The 18,734-nt window shown below is 27.2% G+C and overlaps 2 protein-coding genes and 1 pseudogene across 2 annotated transcripts; 2 read left to right on the top strand and 1 right to left on the bottom strand.

Annotated features, from left to right (window-relative positions):
* Nucleotides 1–368: 368 nt before the first annotated feature.
* Nucleotides 369–7,104, top strand: LOC113548100. The gene is made up of 6 exons (XM_026948781.1): nt 369–655; nt 1,150–1,780; nt 2,718–2,786; nt 2,900–2,992; nt 3,254–3,355; nt 7,069–7,104. The coding sequence occupies exons 1-6, from the start codon at nt 369–371 to the stop codon at nt 7,102–7,104; spliced, it is 1,218 nt and encodes a 405-aa protein (XP_026804582.1).
* A 1,139-nt stretch (nt 7,105–8,243) lies between these two features.
* LOC113548109 lies at nt 8,244–8,975 on the bottom strand. Its single transcript, XM_026948793.1, has 4 exons — nt 8,934–8,975; nt 8,775–8,843; nt 8,534–8,626; nt 8,244–8,393 (listed from the first exon to the last, which is right to left on the bottom strand). Exons 1-4 carry the CDS (start codon nt 8,973–8,975, stop codon nt 8,244–8,246), a joined length of 354 nt encoding a protein of 117 aa, XP_026804594.1.
* A 4,743-nt stretch (nt 8,976–13,718) lies between these two features.
* LOC113548117 lies at nt 13,719–16,076 on the top strand (annotated as a pseudogene).
* Nucleotides 16,077–18,734: the final 2,658 nt, after the last annotated feature.

Genomic DNA, 18,734 nt, shown 5'->3' on the forward strand with positions numbered 1-18,734 from the left:
AATATACATAAATACATATTTTATACACACATCAATATCAAATTGATTTAATTTGCCTCATAATAAATTCATAATTTCTAAAAATACGTTCAAAGAAAGTCTACTTTTGAAATGGTGTGATATATATTGATGAAAATGTATACAATAAACTATTACCTATACCACTTACATAGAAATATAGCTTTTGAATGTGCATATAATATCGATTTAATAACATGCACATAGTATATTATAAGAAACGTATATAATATTTCTTTATGTATGTGTACATTAAGAATTATCATGTATGAATATTTAACTATCAACATCTTTTGGAATAGTTTTATATTTATTGCAATACTTCAGTTTTGGTATCAAACATTATCGCAATGGCGACAGTTTTTCACAATAACTTAAGACCTATTTTAATTTTATCCAAGTGTATAGGTTTAATTGATAATGCATATACCTTGGAACCGAATGGATTATTATTTCGGAAAATAGACTCAACGTATAATATATTTCTAGAAATAGCACGGATGATTGTGTTGTTGGTATGCACTCACATATACTTTCATCAGCTCGAACCAGTATTTCATTTATTTCAATATATAAATATAGTTAAATTTTGGAATATCATTATTGCTGCCAGAGTATCAACAATATGGATAATCAAGTAACTATATACTATATACTATATTATAACGATTTTATCTTTAAATTAATTTAAGAGTTTAAAATGTTTAAATGTATTTATTTGTTTTAAATTTACATACTTATTTCTAATATATTTAAAAAAAAAACCTATTATTTAATTTTAGTATACATTTCAAAATATTCAAGATAAAAATTAAATTAATATAATACCAAAGGAACTAACAATTAAAAAAAATCGGTTCTTTTTTATTAATTTATTTAAGTGCTAAGCACAATAACATATAAATGTATATTAACTGGCGGACCCCGAACACCTTTTTTTTACGTAACCTTATTCATGGAGTAGATTTTAACATTTTTATAATATAAATAAATAAAACTATGTGCGTCATAAACGGTAACTGTAGAATTTTTTAAATAAAATATTATTTTATATTATTTAACCAATTTAAAAATATTTGATTTATATCCAAATTCGTTTTAATTTTAATTTTTAAAAATTTATGTTTTCAGATTTATTAATAGCATCATTGAATTCGATCGAAAATTTACACCACTTACAACCACGTTTTCAATTCCGCAGTATTCACTTAAAGGAAAAAATTGGTATAAGATTTATATTTCGTTTATTTTATATTTTATTGGATTAAAAATCTTACAAGCGTATTTCTTTCCAATGAAGACGGTAAACATTACTTCATTTGTATTCAGTTTATTCACTCCGCCATATGTTATGGATTACGTAGTTACTATAACTTCGTGCTTTTTTCTTCAAAACCTGTACGTCAGATTTAAGTCATTAAACGATTTGTGGAAATGTCTTCCTCCGGGATTAGTCGCTGTTCCTGGCCAATGGACAAACATTGAAATAGTGGTTTTGGTGGAAAACATGCGGCTGATGCACACCGAACTCTGTAAATTGTCAAAAAAATTTACTCAAGGATACGGCCCATTGCTATTGGGTTTCTACACATTCAGCTTTATCTCCATGCTTATCGGTGAATATATGATAATTCACGATAGAACAATATTCCGCGCAGATCCAGAAAACGATTACAGGATTGTAATATCAATCTTAGTTCATTTACAAATTTTCACCTTTATGATGTCTATTATCATTTTTGCTTCATCTATAGACGAAAAGGTACGTAAATAAACTATAATACGATGCGGATGCCCAAATTTTTTATGCATTTATTCGTATTTTATTTTTTGAATTTTTAATCGCAAAGTAAATTTTTAAAAATCATATTTGGAATAGAATGTTTATATTGTTATAAGCTAATGTCTTAAAATGAAAATTATAAAGACCTTAGCTGGCTGTTTCTTAAATAATTTAATGATATTTTTGTACTCATAATAATACAAATTAGGGCCATTTATTTGTATTGCAAATTATATAACAGACGATATTTTTGAATATATTCTAATATATTAATCAAAAAATGTATGAGTAGTTTTTGAATAATACATATACAATCAAATATTGATATATGAACACGATAACAGGTTAAGTTTATTACATGTAGCTATAATGACGTTAATATTATACATTTTAGTATTTTCATATAAAACTATTAATACGTTATGATTTGTAGTTAATCTTTTGCACTAAAAATTAATTTATTTTATATTTTATGTAAAACCAAATTTATTACTATTATGTTTAACTCATATTATATTATCTATATTATGTAAAATCACAAACAAATTGCTTTTTAAAATTTTAATGTAGATGCATTAAAGTTTAAAATAAAAATTGATATTGCTGATTTGTAAAAAATTTTATAATGAAATTTGTATCACCTCGGGTATTCTTACATAGTAAAAAAAAACTAAATAATTAAAAAAAATGCTCTTTAAAAAACTTTGGAAATTACTAAAACAATTTGAATAGTTATACCTACAGTTCGTCTAAGTAGTTTAGCGATTATACATACATATATAAGGAAATTAATTAACTCTCAAATTGCTTATAATAACGATTAATCAAAAGTATACACAAACGTTTTTTATAATTTAAAAATAAACATTATGAATAATAATATGAATAAAAGTCTATTTTCATTTTACTTTTACAGCGAATGAAAATGATATCATATCTACGATCATATCAAATTTCTAATTTACACCCGGACATAAAACGACAAGTAAAATTTATTTGTTTATTAGTTTGTATGCATAATAACTATGAAAAATGATTATTTAAATTACCAACGATCTATTTATATATACTTGTTATTATTTTTATTTAATCATTCAGATAAAAATGTTTTTGCAACAAATATCAGCCAATAAATATGACCAAATTTCGGCGTTTGGATTTTTTGATATCAATTTATTTCTTGTAACATCCGTAAGTACTAGTACAGTCTTCGTTAACTAATCGTATTAAATTTGTATATTTTTTGTCGTCTTATATTATATCGATGTGTATAGTATACATAGAAATCTTCAGTTGTATATTTTAAATTACTAGTAATACGATGGGTTAATAAATTAATATTTTTTAAATTTATTTTGTTTGATTTATATTTATTACATTTTTGTGTTTTTATTTTGTTTTGTTTAAGGTGCATACTATACTTAGTTTTTAAATAAAAACATTTGTTTGCAGATACTTGTCCTATTGACAACTGGAATATCGACAATGATTCAGATGAAAGATCATCCAATAATGTTACAATTGAATAATCAAACTAATTTTTTCTTGAAAAAAGTATTGAAAAATTAATTTTAAAGTGATAAATTGTATAACTTTTAAATGAACGAATGTAAGTTTCTAGGAGATATTTAGTTAATTATCACCAATAAGTTAGTTTCTCCACAAAAAAAACTTACATTTATAAATTTTTATAAACAAATTAAAATATCTATGTTATTTCTTGCATTCGAAAATATAGTTAGTTTAACTAATGTAATGTTTTCGTATCAAATGTTATTTTATATCTTATTAATATGCCAATTATAATTTCGAATGTCGTGTGCAAATTGAAACACCAATATTTTACTGTCTAATTCGGTGTCAATGTATAAATTGTGTATTATTCTTATTATTACCTATCATACTCTGAGTTCATATAATATATGAAAATTATAACATTTGGCTTATAAAAATATTTCTTCCCAATATATTTAACACAGATAACTTAAATGTATATTTTGTATAATTAAAAGTTGTTTATTTTTGTGTATCATAAAAACGCTATTCATCCGATTTTTAACAATCAACAAAATACACAAATACTGAATTTAATAAAAATGGATAGTCTATTTAATGTTCTAGTATAGGTACACATGTATCACACGTCAAAAATAATTCTTTCTCGTATTTAAACTCTAATACATTTTCTTATTATAATAGTTGTACGTATATATTATATTTTTGAATTTGGGGTAATAAATACTAATAAAATTACGTCTGTTCTTGTAAATGTATTGTAAACCAATTAACAAATTATATTATAAATTTTACTAAACTTCACCAAACGTCATTTATGTATATCATAAGGAAATTGTCATACTATCCTTATTTGTATCCAAAATATTCAAATAATTAAAAGTACACAAACATAAAATAGAATAAATAATATTAATATCATTTTTAGTTAAAAGTTAAACGCGTGTCGAGCAATTATTTTTATTATTAATGCTACCATGAGATGTGAAACGTATAGTGACACAAATAATTTTTACCCGCTCACATGCATATCATTTTAGTTGGTTTAAATACAGTCCCTCGAAGACGCACTCGGCTAAACTGTCAAAATCGTATTTAATACACCAAATCAAATTTAACGATTCGATAAATCGATTTTAAAAATTCGAAATCGAAACACAAGATATACCAAAAACACGTTGTAACAATGAACGAGACAACTGTTAAGATATATCGTCTCGTAAGACGCTCTCTTTTCAGTAGTGAACATAGTTATTATAAAGTGGTACGAATAAACTGTATTTTTTTTTACCGAGTTAATATAATAGGATGTTCAGTCATTTAAGTGATTGTATGTTTATTTTTTAGTTTTTACGCGTGAGAAATAACGTGCTCGAGTAGTTGCCTATACAATACCCCTCGATTGATTCAACCATCGTTCGGATACCATTGTAAAAAACATTTAATGACGAGTTAGAATTGTACATCACGTTTTATTTGATTTACTATAATAATAGTGTTTAAAAGCTTTCGAGTTACTGTTGTTTGGTTCTTAAAGAAAACAAATATAATATTAATCTTTATAATTATCTTCTTTTTAGAAAGAGCCATTTTAGGGCGCTGAACGCCGTGCTTTGAATTTTCATTGTCGTTATACTGGTCCGTTTTTTATTTTTGACTTGTACTCACTATGTTCGTATAACGGAGTACCTATTTACTCAGGGTGAGCTTAGTTGTTGGTTGGTCGTAGTTGTCGACAAAATGACCTGTGAATGTTGTCCAACGGATTTTGTCGTGGTGTTAATTAGCCAGTGAGCCAGTGTGAAATGTGTGAAATGTACAGAAAATCTATTATTATTTAGGGGTGTGATGGAGAGGAGGATATATTTTCAATTATATTGTAATAAGCTTTAAAGTATTGAGAAAACTTGAAATAGTTTTTGTTTAGCTGGGAAAATATTTTATTGAATTCTTAAAATGGTTCTATAAAGATTTTAAAATAATTAAAAGGTGGTATATAAATATTGTATGTTTATAGTACTGTTCCGATGATTCTGCATGATATTATTGCGAGACGATTCAAGTCCAATTATTTGAGATAATTTAACAGTATCACACGGTAAACTCATTAATTTGATGACTTTTAAGAACAAACTGCCGAATTCTTTGTTAAGATTTAAATTCATTGTGATTTTTTTTAGACAAATAGAAAATATCTATGCATTATATCTGTGGCTTATATTATAACTTGATGTTAATTTTATGAATGAATCGAAATAAATATTCATTCAAGACTCAGTTTTCTGTATATTTTTATTTTCTTGTAGCTTTAATAATAAACTATTAACTTATTATTGAATATTGATGATTTAAGGTTGTGAGGAAAGTAGCTTGTATTAATTGTAATGTATGTACAATTAAATATTTATGTACACATATGTATATTATTTATGCTGGAAAATTAATGGCGATATAAAATCTGACTATTCGTTGTATAAATTATTATTATTATTATTACCATGAGATGTGAAATGTATAGTGACACAAATAATTTTTACTCGCTTACATGCATATAATTTTAATTAGTTTAAATATAGTCCCTCGAAGACGCAATCGGCTAAACTGTCGAAATTCATACTTAATACACCAAATCAAATTTAACATTTCGATTAATCGATTTTAAAAATTCTAGATCAAAACACAAAATATACCTAAAACACGATGCACCAATGGATGAGACAACTGTTACTATATTGTCTCGTAGGACGCTCTTTTTTCAGTAGCAAATATAGTTATAATATAGTGATATGAATAAACTTTTATCGAGTTAATATTATAGGATGCTTAGTCATTTAAGTCATCGTGTGTTTACTTTTTATGCGTAGTGAGAAATAACGTGCTCAAGTAGTTGCCTATAAAATACCCCTTGATTGAATCAACTTTCGCTTAGATACCACAAGGACCCGTAATAAAATTGTTCAGTTGGTGACCTCTGCTCTTGAGCCATCTAAGGGTTCCTGCTGTTATCAAATGTTTTAGATTTTGAAAAGGCTACTCGGTGTCACGAGTCTCGAACAATAGCTCTATTCTTTTAGAAAGACTCACGTTCATTATTGACTTTGGATTTTCATTGTTGTTACTGGTCTGTTTTCTTGTTTCTGATTTGTATTCATTACACTCTTATAGCGGGGTACCTACTTCCGTAGAGTGAGCTTACTTGTTGGTTGGTAGTTGTCGTAAAAAGTACCTGTGAAAGTGTGAATGTTATCCAATGTTAATCAACCAGCTAGCGTATAATGTATAAAAAATTCATATTATTTATGAGTAGCTGGGGGGGGGGAGGTTTAAAAATAGAAAAAAAAAATGCAATTAATATTATACATACATTTTGTCTTAGTTATTAAATAATAAATATTATGCATTTCTTAAATTAAATGGTTTAAAAAAAAATTTAGGAAAAAAAATCTAATCTATAATTAATGAAAACCTATGTATTAATTATTTCTTTAAAGCCTATTGAAATATTTGATAAGTAACATGAGATTTAGTCTTGTTAATTTACTTTTTCCCCCACTGCTTTTTAAACTCGATTTCTTAATATTTTTATGTCAATAGACAATAATGATGTTCTGGTGACGATGTCGATATCGATAAGTATTAATAGTTTTATTTTTTATTAGTAATATTGATATTTAACACCAAATATTTAAAGAAAAAACAGTGGACAAATTATTGTAATTATATTTAAATCAATTTTTCATTTATAATTTTAGTTAGAGTTGAAATTTTATCAAGTAGAATGTGAATAATGATTACACGCGTGAATTTATAAATGTTTTAATCTTATTGTTCTTAGGTATCAAGTATTGATAAAACTTGGAATACATTTTTGAACTTTGGAAATTATTTCATGAAATTCTTTTATTAATTGAATTTCAAAATAATCAATACATTGTATATACACTTTGCATGGTTATAAATGTTATAATACTGTTCCAATGGTTCTGCATCATATTATTACCAGACGATTGACGATATTTGTGGAAATCGAACAGTATCACAAAGCAAATTATGTAATTTGTCGAGTTTTAAAATAAAGTTTTTGAATCATTTGTAGATATTTGTAAAGATTAAATGTATTGTAATTTTTTTTTTTAGACAAATAGAGAATATCTAATAACTATGTATTATATATGTAGCTTGTTTATAACTCTGTCAGTTATAACTTGGTGTGAATTTTAGAGTATTTATGGCGATTGTAAACTCTCACGATGATAAACTTTCCTGGGTCTACTCCTCTACTCCAGTACTATTTGACGGAAACATGTAAACTCTCCCGGGTCTACTTCAGTAATACTAATTTAATTTTAAAAATGTCGTCCTGCGGGCTATAATCATAGTCAAAATACAAATAAAATAAGAAATTCATAAAATAAATCGAATATACATTTAACATCGCTTGTATCTAAAGTTATTTATTATTACAAACATCAAAATTTAAAAAAACATAAATTATCTATTTTTTGTCTTTATAGTCAATTGTTTATTGTGATATGACTCTTTACTTTTGGTATGATAGTTTTTACTGATTTATTGTAACTATGGATTATTATGTATACTTCAGTTTGAAAATCTGGATCACCAATTCATAATGTAGTAATAACATTTAAGACAACTCAGGAGAGTTAACATATTTCCTACAGGTAACCATAATGTTGACCTGGAAGAATTTACCATCGGAAGAGTTTACCACCGTCCGTATTTTAAATTCAGCAGGTAAATTGCTTCCCTAAAATAAGAGTATAATGAAATATATATATATATGAATTATGAATGTAGTGTGCAAAGCATTTTTTAAATTAATTTTTGAAAATTACAATTGAGATTCGCTAGATAGTAAGATAGAAGGTATAAAGTAAAAAAATATAGAAATATATGTTTAAATTTGTTATTGAACAGAAGAATCGTTAGCTAACTTATTAGCTGTCTTAAATTGAAGGGATGCAATAAATCGAATGTCATTGATCCATTTCAAAACCATTGGATGCTCTTTCATTTGTATCGATGTGGCTACTCCGGTAATTAATAACTCTAATATCTATTAACAAAATTAAAAATAGAGCAATTTAAAAAACAAATAAACTGGATTACTCGATTGAAGTATACATTAAATACTATAGGTTTCGATACTTTAGTGATAGGTATTTTTTAGCCATTAGATAATTAATATTTACTCACCGATATGACAAGATTTAAATTTATTTTGAACAACCCGAAAGCGGTGATTTCATCCGCTTCGTAAAATGATATTTGGTTCATAAACATTTTAATCTAAACGATAAAATAATAATAATTAAAAAACGATAAACCGGTATTATATTATGTACATAGTATTATAGTATATCGTTGCGTTTTTGATTCGAATACATTGTAATCGAGTTATAAAAGCAAAATAGAATGGTTTTAAAATGTATATTACTTGTCGTTTTATGTCTAAGGGTAAGTTTGATATACGGTTTAGTCGTAAATAATATATAATCTTCCTTCTCTGTAAAAATGTAATAATTGAAAATGTAGTGCCTGTGTTATGCTTGCTTCCATTATTTATGGAATTTATTTAAAACGTTATTGTTGTTACCTGGTCGTTCATAAACGATACCAAAACCACGATAAGGACCATAAAGAAGACGGATTGTCCGACTGCCGAGTACAGGATTAATATCCTTAAGACGTTTTCGGTGAGATTGAACTGCGGTAAAAAGGTACTGGATAACGTCGCGAAATAAAAACTAAACAGGGTATAAATAAAATTGGACGCAAAATATGATACGAGTAACGGACCGCAACCCAGACTAAAAATTTTCAACAGTTCACTGAGTTCGGAGTGTAACAACCGTATGTCATCGATCAGAACCGCTATTTCAATGTGCGTCCGTTGATCGGGAACGGCGATCAATCCGACAGGAAGACGTGTCCACAGATCGTTTAACGTTCCGAATCTGACGTACAAGCTGTACAGGAAGAAACACGTGGACATTAATACGATATAGTGTACAGGAAACGGTGGTCCGAAAATATGACTTGAGAGTAAATAGACGTCCAGTGTACGCGGTGGCCACACGTACGTGTATATTAATTTGGTTCCCATAAAATAAATGAACAATAAAAGAAGAAACGTGTTCCAACATTTTTTGCTTATTGAACGCGGTTGGGTCGACAGACGTGATAGGAGTGGAATGATTTTTCGGTCGAATTCAACAATGCCATTGATAAATCTTGAAAAAGAAAACAACAACGTTAAATCAGGTTTTTTACATTTATTATTTCAGCTTATCAAATTAAAGTTTTTTAAAAAAGCTTAAAATTATTTCTGCATTATTCTCAGTAGTCAGTTACCTAAAATTTGGTCGTTATACTTAAATTATAATATTCATATTATATATATATATATTTTACATGTATACATCATACATATACCTTAGGTATTTAATAGCCAATAGGTAGCTCATTAATGCATTTGATTGTTTAATCACTTCCTATAACGTCAGAACTTCTAGAAATTAAAAATTGTACAGTAGAACCTCCTTAGTCTGGGATAATTGGTGTTCTAATAAGTCGTCCGGATCAAATAGAATAATCAAAAAACGTGTATTCGAGAAATTATTTAAGAATAAGTATTATAAGTTATAAATTATAATATTCAAGATATAAACTTACATAGAATTAGGCGAATAAAGGAAAACGCGAATAATAATAATAATAATAATAATAATAATAATATGTAATTGTTATTTAATCGCTCTATAAAAGCAATAATATGCGGAAAATTTGTTGAACTACTTGAACTTGTTTTCACAGTTGTTTTATAGAATATAATAAACATGTAAACAGTCTTAAACGGCTATCCGGACTGTATATATTTTAGTTTTAGAATTTGTGGAAATTTAAAAACGAGCTCATACTATGTTAGATTTAACTTTTGGACAATTGAGTTGAAATTATTTATTGTAATGAATTACCTGACACTTAAGACTTTAGAATAACTTACTATAAACATTAAAAATTAGATTGAATTTTATACATTATAAGTCTTTAGATAAGTACATACTTAATAATCCACGTTTCTGATATTCTTGCTGCAATTATAATTTTCCAAAATGAAATCAAACCAAATTGCCTTAAAATTGTTTGAAGTGGCGAATTCAAATATATGTGAGTAAATATGAATAAGCCAAAAATTCGTATCAATTCAAGAAATACATAAAATATTGAGTTTGGGTTCCGAATTAATAGTCTCGTTGGTTCTTCCATTGTATAAGAAAAATTAATTATTCCTATAAACTTGAATGAGATCAATACTGGTCTTACAGTCATACAAAAATTAGTCGTCATTTCAATACTACATTTTTTCTTGTACTAAGTACATTATTTCCTAAATAGAAATATATTTATTTTTATTATTCCATAATGTTCTAACCAAAGAAGTATGTAAAAGTAAGTTATTATTTATTCATCGAATTATTAACGAACACAGTGAATATTATACATTATTTATACATCTTTGTATTAAATATTTTCTGGTGTGTGTAAATTATATGTTTATTGAATGTAAAAGACATTTCTATACGTCGTATTATGATTTAACCTGATGCAATAAAATATGTAAAATGTTACAATTCGATTTTTTTTCAATTTTGTCACTATAAAGGAGGCGGAGTGTCCTTTACAACGTACAAATATTATTGTTTACCTGGAATAAATACATGCTGATTTCAAATGGGTAAGAATTTTACTAGCGGTGATGATTCAAAGAGGGGTATTATAATATATTCTATTATAATATATTCAAGCAAGTATTCGTGCATGTAATTTTTTCACTGTGCGTATAAAGTAAACACGCAATGACCACCAGGCGTATCTTGTGTTCAAATGAGTGGCTGATAATCAATTTATGACTTAAAACAGTCAAATAGTTTGAAAGTTTTCATAAACTATAAGACGTATGTTTATAATAAATATTTTATCATAATATTATTAAATTATCACAGTATGATCACAGTATTGTTGTTGTATAGATGTAGGTATAATGAGATATATTTATTAATAATAGTTTTGGATATTGTAATTGTAATTGTAATTTTTTTTTTATAAAAAAAATACTATTTAATTTTCATTACTTAAATTAGTCAAATAACTTATGAGTTATAAGTATTTTAGTTCATCCCGCTGAGTAGTTATAACAGTACTTATTGGTTATATATTAATATTCGATTGGAATTTAACGACGGTTTCAGCAATAACAAAGACAATGTCTTTATATGTGACGATGCCATCCACATAGTAACCTGACTTCAAACTTAGCATCGTAAATTTCAACTATGCTTTTTTAAAGTTATTGACTGTGATCAACGAATGCTAACAACAGATGCGAGCATTTAAGGAGATCGCTTCTTACAATATTCTTGTGTGTTTTTAAATGTTGGTTTTATATGTATGATAAGTATAGAACCACTCTATGCACTAATAATACCTTTTTGCTCTAGTATAATTAAAAAAAATAACTAGTAGGTACGCAGAATATTATAAGCAGGATAAAATATTAAATAGCCAATTCAAATACCTTAACCTCAACCACTCTCTCACAACCCTCAACATCACCGCAGCGTTGTCTGGCCTCAGCCATTCAACTCAGCCCCCACCCTCTACCCTCAGTATCATCACCGACGCCGTCGTCGCAACCCGTTCAATCACGTAACCTACATATATTTGTATTTTATCAGCGCATGCCCTGGGTAAAGGGGGGGGGCTAAGTTTAATGGCTGAGGGCGGTCAAGGCTGCGCCGATGCTGAGGGTTGAGCGGGAGAGAGGTTGAGGTTTTTGAATCGGCTATTTTGTCCTACTAGTATATTTTCATAATCACTATTTTTTTTTTCGATATTTGGATCGTAACAAATATCAGTTATTTTTTCAACTGAACCATTTACGGGGCTTTGGAAAACCAAAAATATTTGTACAAAACAATTGATAGTCTTGACGTTTACGTAACAGAAGTTATCCACTGAGTTTTATTTAGTGATGCAGAACGTCTATCCAACGTATTAATCAAATTTATTATAGTAAAAGCTGTTAATTTCTATTTTTTTTTTTTTTTGATTTCGTGTATAAACAAAAGAGTCGTTGCTGATATTGTCGGTCACACCATCGGGGACTTCGTAAGAGATGCCTGAGCCGTCGTGATAACGACTGCAACATATGCTCTCCCACGAGTCCACAGGGGGCGGCGACGAGTTATTTGGTCGTTCTGCCATCTAAAGCAAAATATGACTAATTTCCACTAACCGTTCAACTAGTGAGCTTCATGGCCGTACGTAGTGTAGTAGGGGTTTTACCTTTCGTCAAGAACCCTCCGGTTACTTATTGTTTACCCACATTGACTGGCCCTAACCAGTTTATAGCGAACCCCACGTACACCTACTTCTCCACACTCGACAGCGGATGTACTTTATAACACCTAACCCTAGGTGTATTATAGCGCCTAACTGCCTACTGCCAGGTGAGTTTGCACTGGGGATTTTGAGGTTTTTGAAGCTTCATGTCCAAACACCGAAAACGTCACTCTCCATGACACAATCATCAGGTCCTACAGGTACATTTCTGAATTATTTTTCATCAATTCACTATAGAAAACCCGTGTCTATTTTTGCTTACATATAACCTATATGATATAGGTATTCTACGACCAGTTAGAGCTGTCAATTTCGGGTAGGTCTTAATCTCCCCGCCAAACATAATGTTGGTTGGTCTGGTGTTTCAGTTCTCTCGGCTTCCTACAGAGAACTATAGTTTGGTAAGTTTAAAAATGTATTTATACTGTAATATTTCAGTTTTTTTCAATATTATACCAATTTTATTAATAAATTATCGTTGGCTATTGTTAACATTCAACAAGGGTAATATTATATCATGTCATAAATACATAATCAAGTTCTATTATTTACTACACTTCCATACATTTCTTAGAGGAATTCGATCAGAGGTCGGCTTTTAATATACATATTTTATACATTCATCAACACAGTTGATTTGTTTCACTTCATAATAAATTTATAATTTCTAAAAACAATGTTCTAAGAAAGTCCACTTTCGAAATGTTGTGAAATGTATTGATGGAAAAGTCTACAATATACTATTACCTAAACTGCTTACATAGAAATATAGCTTTAGAATATTGTGTATATTATATTGACGTTATAACATGAGCATATTTTATTAGAAACGTATATAATATTTCTAAATGTATGTGCACAATAATGTACATTGAGAGTTACAATGTATGAATAAATAACATTTTTCATAAACATTTCTTGCGAATACAATTATTTATATGGTCGTACTTCGGCTTTGATAACAAATACTATCGAAATGGCGACAGTTTTTCACATCAATTTAAGGCCTATTTTATTTTTATCCAAGTGTATAGGTTTAATTGATAATTCCTTTACCTCGGAACCGAATGGATTATTAGTTCGGTGAATAAATTCATCTTTTAATGTGTTTCTAGAAATAGCTCGGATGATCGTGTTATTGGTATGCACTTACATATACTTTAATCAGCTCGATTCAGAATTTCAAATATTTCAATATGTAAATATAATTAAATTTTGGAATATAATAATCGCAGCCAGAATATCAACAATATGGATAATCAAGTAATTATATATTACGTTTTTACATTAATTAATTTATTAAATGTATTTGTTTGTTTCACATTTATTTACCGTGATGTAATTATTTAATAAAATGCCTATTATTTATTTTAGTATACATGGGTGGAACTTAGAAATTTATTTGGGGGGCAAGTATTTAGTTACCTACACAGTAATATATTATTGATTATATATTATATTACTTACTCCTAATTTATTGTATGGGGGTAATGGCCCCCTTTCCCCCCAAGTTTACGCACATTTTAGCATACATTTCTAAACATTTTTGATAAAAATTATGCTAATAATAAACCCTAGTATAATTCCAAAGAATTGAAATAATTGATTTAAATATTTATATACATTAATGACAAGCAATTTATATTGAAAACATTATACAGTAATCGTAGAATTTTTTAAGGACTTGGAAAATATCATTTAATATTATTGTACCAATTTAAAAATGTTTGATTTACATCTAATTTCGTTTTAACCTTAGTAATTTATGTTTTCAGATTTATGAATGGCATCGTCGAATTTGATCGAAAAATCACACCACTTACAACCAATTTTTCAATCCACAGCGTTCATTAAAAAAAAAAAGGATTGGGACAACATTTATGCTTTGTTTATTTTACATTCAATTGGCTTTAAAGTCTTCTACGTTTATTTATTTCCCATAAAGTCCGTAACCATTAATTCATTGGCAAACAATTTATTCACTCCACCGTACCTTATGGACATCATAGTTACCATGACTTCGTGTTTCTTTCTTCAAAACCTGTACACTAGATTTCAGTCATAAAACGATTTGTGGAAATGTCTTCCTCCGGGATTAGTCGCTGTTCCTGACCAACGGACAAACATTGAAATAGTGGTTTCGATGGAAAACACGCGACTGATGCACACCGAACTCTGTAAATTGCTATTGTGTTTCTACACATTTAGCTTTATCACTATGCTTATTGGTATTTATTTCATTGTTAACGATGAACCATTAACCATTAACCGATTTACGGGCGAAAAATATCGGTTAGTAATACCAATTTTACTTCATGTACAAATTGTCGCCTTTATGATAGCTATTATCATTTTTGTTTCATCCATAAACGAAAAGGTTAGTAATAAACCATAATATTACACAGTGCAGATAATCAAGCATGCTCATATGTCCGTATTTTCTCACGCATTTATTCATATTCGAAATTTGTGCCACTTCAGACATTCTTAATTTCAATTAATAGCATCCGAGAATTCAAAATATGTTCTCCAAAAACATTGGGAAATGGCTAAAAGAATTTGAATAAATGCATTGGTTTAAGTCGTAAAAATATTATACATACCTATAGGACGAAATAAATTAACTGTAAAATTTCTTATCATAACGATTAATCAAAAGTAGACATAAACGTTTTATAATTTAAAAATGAACATTATGAATATATCATGAAGAAAAAAGTGTTTCTATATTACTTTTACAGCGAATGAAGATGATGGCCTATCTCGTACGATCATACCAAATTTCAAACTTACACCCGGACATAAAACGAAAAGTAAAATTTATTTCTATAAAATATAGTTTGTATACTTAACTATGAAACATGATTATTTAAATTACCAACGATCTATTTATATATACTTGTTATTATTTTTATTTAATCATTCAGATTAAAATGTTTGTGCAACAAATATCATCTAATGAACTGGACCAAATTTCGGCTTTTGGGTTTTTTCATAAAAATTTAAATCTTGTTACATCAGTAAGTACTGGTATAGCCTTTGTTAATCAATCGTATTAAAGTGGTATATTTCTTTTTAATCTCATACATCGTTGTGAATACAGTACACCCAATCACCTTCAAGTGTATATTTTAAATTACTCGTACCTAATACAATGTTTCAATAAATCAGTATTTTTGGAATATATTTTGTATGTGTATTACATTTTTGTTTGTAGATACTTGTGCTATTGATAACTGGAATATCGAAAATGATTCAGATGAAAGATCACCCAATAATATTACAGTTGAACTATGGCACTAAGTCGTTCCTGACAAAAGTATTCAAAGATTAATTTTAAAATCATGAATTACATAGTTGTTAACCATCACCAATACGTACGAGTCCCTATACAAATGATGTCCATATACGTAAGTTTTTAAAAACAAATTAAAATCTCTATTTATATTATCTATATTTCTTTAACATTGTTCACTTAAATTTATAGGTACTTCATATTATTAAAAGTTGTTTTTTTAGTACAAAAACGCCTTTCGTCCAATTTTTCACAATCAACATATACTGAATTCAATAAAATAGATAGTCTATAATACAAACTCTATAATATAATATTCTAGTATAGAACACATAGTATGGTGCATATGTGTATCTAACAAAGTCAGTCTAGAAAGTAACGAATTACGTTTTATTTACGTTTAACAACTTACTTATATTGGTGTAATGTATTAGTGTAAGAACCTACTAAGTATGAGATACATACGAAGGATTTTTATTATAATACGTAACCATTTACCTCATTACCTCGTTGATATGCGTGGGAATCTATCAAATCAAAGTCAAATTATCGTTATAATCTTAAATTTTTCTTAAAAAACTATTGAAATAATTTATAATTGTTTATTTGAGAAATTATTTTATGCACATTTTTCATATAATAGTTAGTTGATAATTGTTTTGTGTATTTTGTAGACATATAAATTATGGATTAAGTAAATAGCTGGTAATAATAATAACATTTTGCAATACAACATATTTTATAATAGTTACATCACTTTAAGTACACGTCAAAAATAATACTTATAAATTATCAAATTTCTTAAATTGTTATTATTATATTCATTAGTTATACTCGTATTTAAATTCTAATAAAATTTCTTAATACAATAATTGTATGTATATATTGTGTGTTGTATTATGTTTTTGAATTTGGTAATAAATACTAATAAAATTGCGTTTGATTTCATAAGTGTATTAGGTATAAACCAATATTAACAAAGTATATTATCAATTTTACCAACCTTCACTATACATAATTATGTATGTCATAAGGAAATGTTCGTACCTTCCTTATGCATAATCAAAATGTTCAAATAATTGTGTTTGACCATTTTATAGAAATATTAATATTAATATAATATTTAGTTGAAAATTCAAAATTGAACGCATATCGAACGATTTAGTATTGCAATGGTTTATTATACCATGTCGAGAACCTAATCTAAAAATTAACGTAAATACATATCTTTATATTGTTCATAACGAATCGTCATTGTAGTCGTTTGTTAGTTTTACTAATGTAATGTTTTCGTGTTCAATTTTATCTTAATATATCCTATTTATATGCCGATAATAATGTCGTGTTCAACGTGCAACACCAATATTTTATTGTCTAAATCGGTGTTACTGTGTTAGTTGTACATACATAATTCTGTTAATATTTTTACTTTATTATTTGTATTTACTTTAAGATTTTTGTTAAAATGTTTACATAAAATAATACGAACTCTTGTCTTCATCACAAACTTTGACATTTGGAGATAAGCCTTTCTTAATAAAAATATTAATAATAATAAATTATATTGTTATTTTGAAATAATGTAGTTATATGTAACAATGATAATAGAAATAAAAAAAAAAATAAAAATGATTCATTCCAATGTAGACTGATATTCCGATATATTTTGTTAATAATTACGAGAGCCAGTACAATTCGAACATAACCATTTTTTTGTGATCAATTTTACGAAAATAAATATAATTTATCCTCAATTATGTCAAAAATACTAATAAGTGTGCTAGTCTTTGATACCTTTCACGCCTTACGTAGTTAAATTTGATCAGAGGTCAGTTATTAATCTACACAAGCATAATATGTTTTATACACACGTCATTCATATAAAGTTAGTTGATTTGTTTAATTTGTACAAACTCAATTTATTTATTCTTAAGGTGACATTTTAGGAAAGACCATTTTTAAAATGTTTTGTAAAATATATTAGTGGAAAAGTCTACAATACACTATTCCCTAATCTGTTGGTATAAAAATATAGAATATTTATAATAGAATTTTACATATTTCAATTTGGAAAAATTATTTCTATTTTGTCGTTTTGTATATTTTGATTCGTCAGAGGAAGGAGTTTTGTGTGTTTTATAACTATAGGTTTTTATAACCATAAAAATGGTGTGATTAGTTAGCAAAAGTCGATATTTTTTTCGAATAGTCTTAAAATTGTAGGCGGAGACTTTAAAAACATAATTTACATAGGTACAAAAAAAAAATAATAATAAATTATAATTCATTATCATAGTTAAATCAGTGAATTAAACACTCCATACTCGTCCAAGTTGTATTTAAAAATATGAATTTCGTTCTCGTGTGAGTTAATATTAATAATATTTTCAATATTAAGTGAGTGACGTTTTCAAATTATGAATGTATTTGCTCTTATGTACAATGTTATTTTTAAACATTTATCTGTTTAGTAAAATGTGGTATTTTATCGACAAATTTCGTCAAAATAAAGATTGTAGCATTAATGTTATTTAAACATTTTTACAATTAGATACAAAATAATTTTTATTCTGTTTCCCTTCCAGGTTCAGGTTTAAAAGTAATGCTTAAGTTTTGTACATAACAGTGAAGGATTTAAGGATTTAATATTAATATATACTAATAATATAATATACATAATATGCATGTAATAGTAAA

The sequence above is a fragment of the Rhopalosiphum maidis genome, chromosome 4, assembly GCF_003676215.2.
Source record: "Rhopalosiphum maidis isolate BTI-1 chromosome 4, ASM367621v3, whole genome shotgun sequence".
Classification (NCBI taxonomy): Eukaryota; Metazoa; Arthropoda; class Insecta; order Hemiptera; family Aphididae; genus Rhopalosiphum; species Rhopalosiphum maidis.

Coding starts and splice junctions, on each gene's coding strand:
- LOC113548109 (XM_026948793.1), bottom strand. CDS start 8,975: ATGGTCCTTATCGTGGTTTTGGTATCGTTTATGAACGACCAG. Junction 8,627..8,774: donor CCTTAGACATAAAACGACAA/GTAATATACATT, acceptor TTTATCGTTTAG/ATTAAAATGTTTATGAACCA. Junction 8,394..8,533: donor ATTTAAATCTTGTCATATCG/GTGAGTAAATAT, acceptor TTTTGTTAATAG/ATATTAGAGTTATTAATTAC.
- LOC113548100 (XM_026948781.1), top strand. CDS start 369: ATGGCGACAGTTTTTCACAATAACTTAAGACCTATTTTAATTTTATCC. Junction 2,787..2,899: donor ACCCGGACATAAAACGACAA/GTAAAATTTATT, acceptor TTAATCATTCAG/ATAAAAATGTTTTTGCAACA. Junction 2,993..3,253: donor ATTTATTTCTTGTAACATCC/GTAAGTACTAGT, acceptor ATTTGTTTGCAG/ATACTTGTCCTATTGACAAC.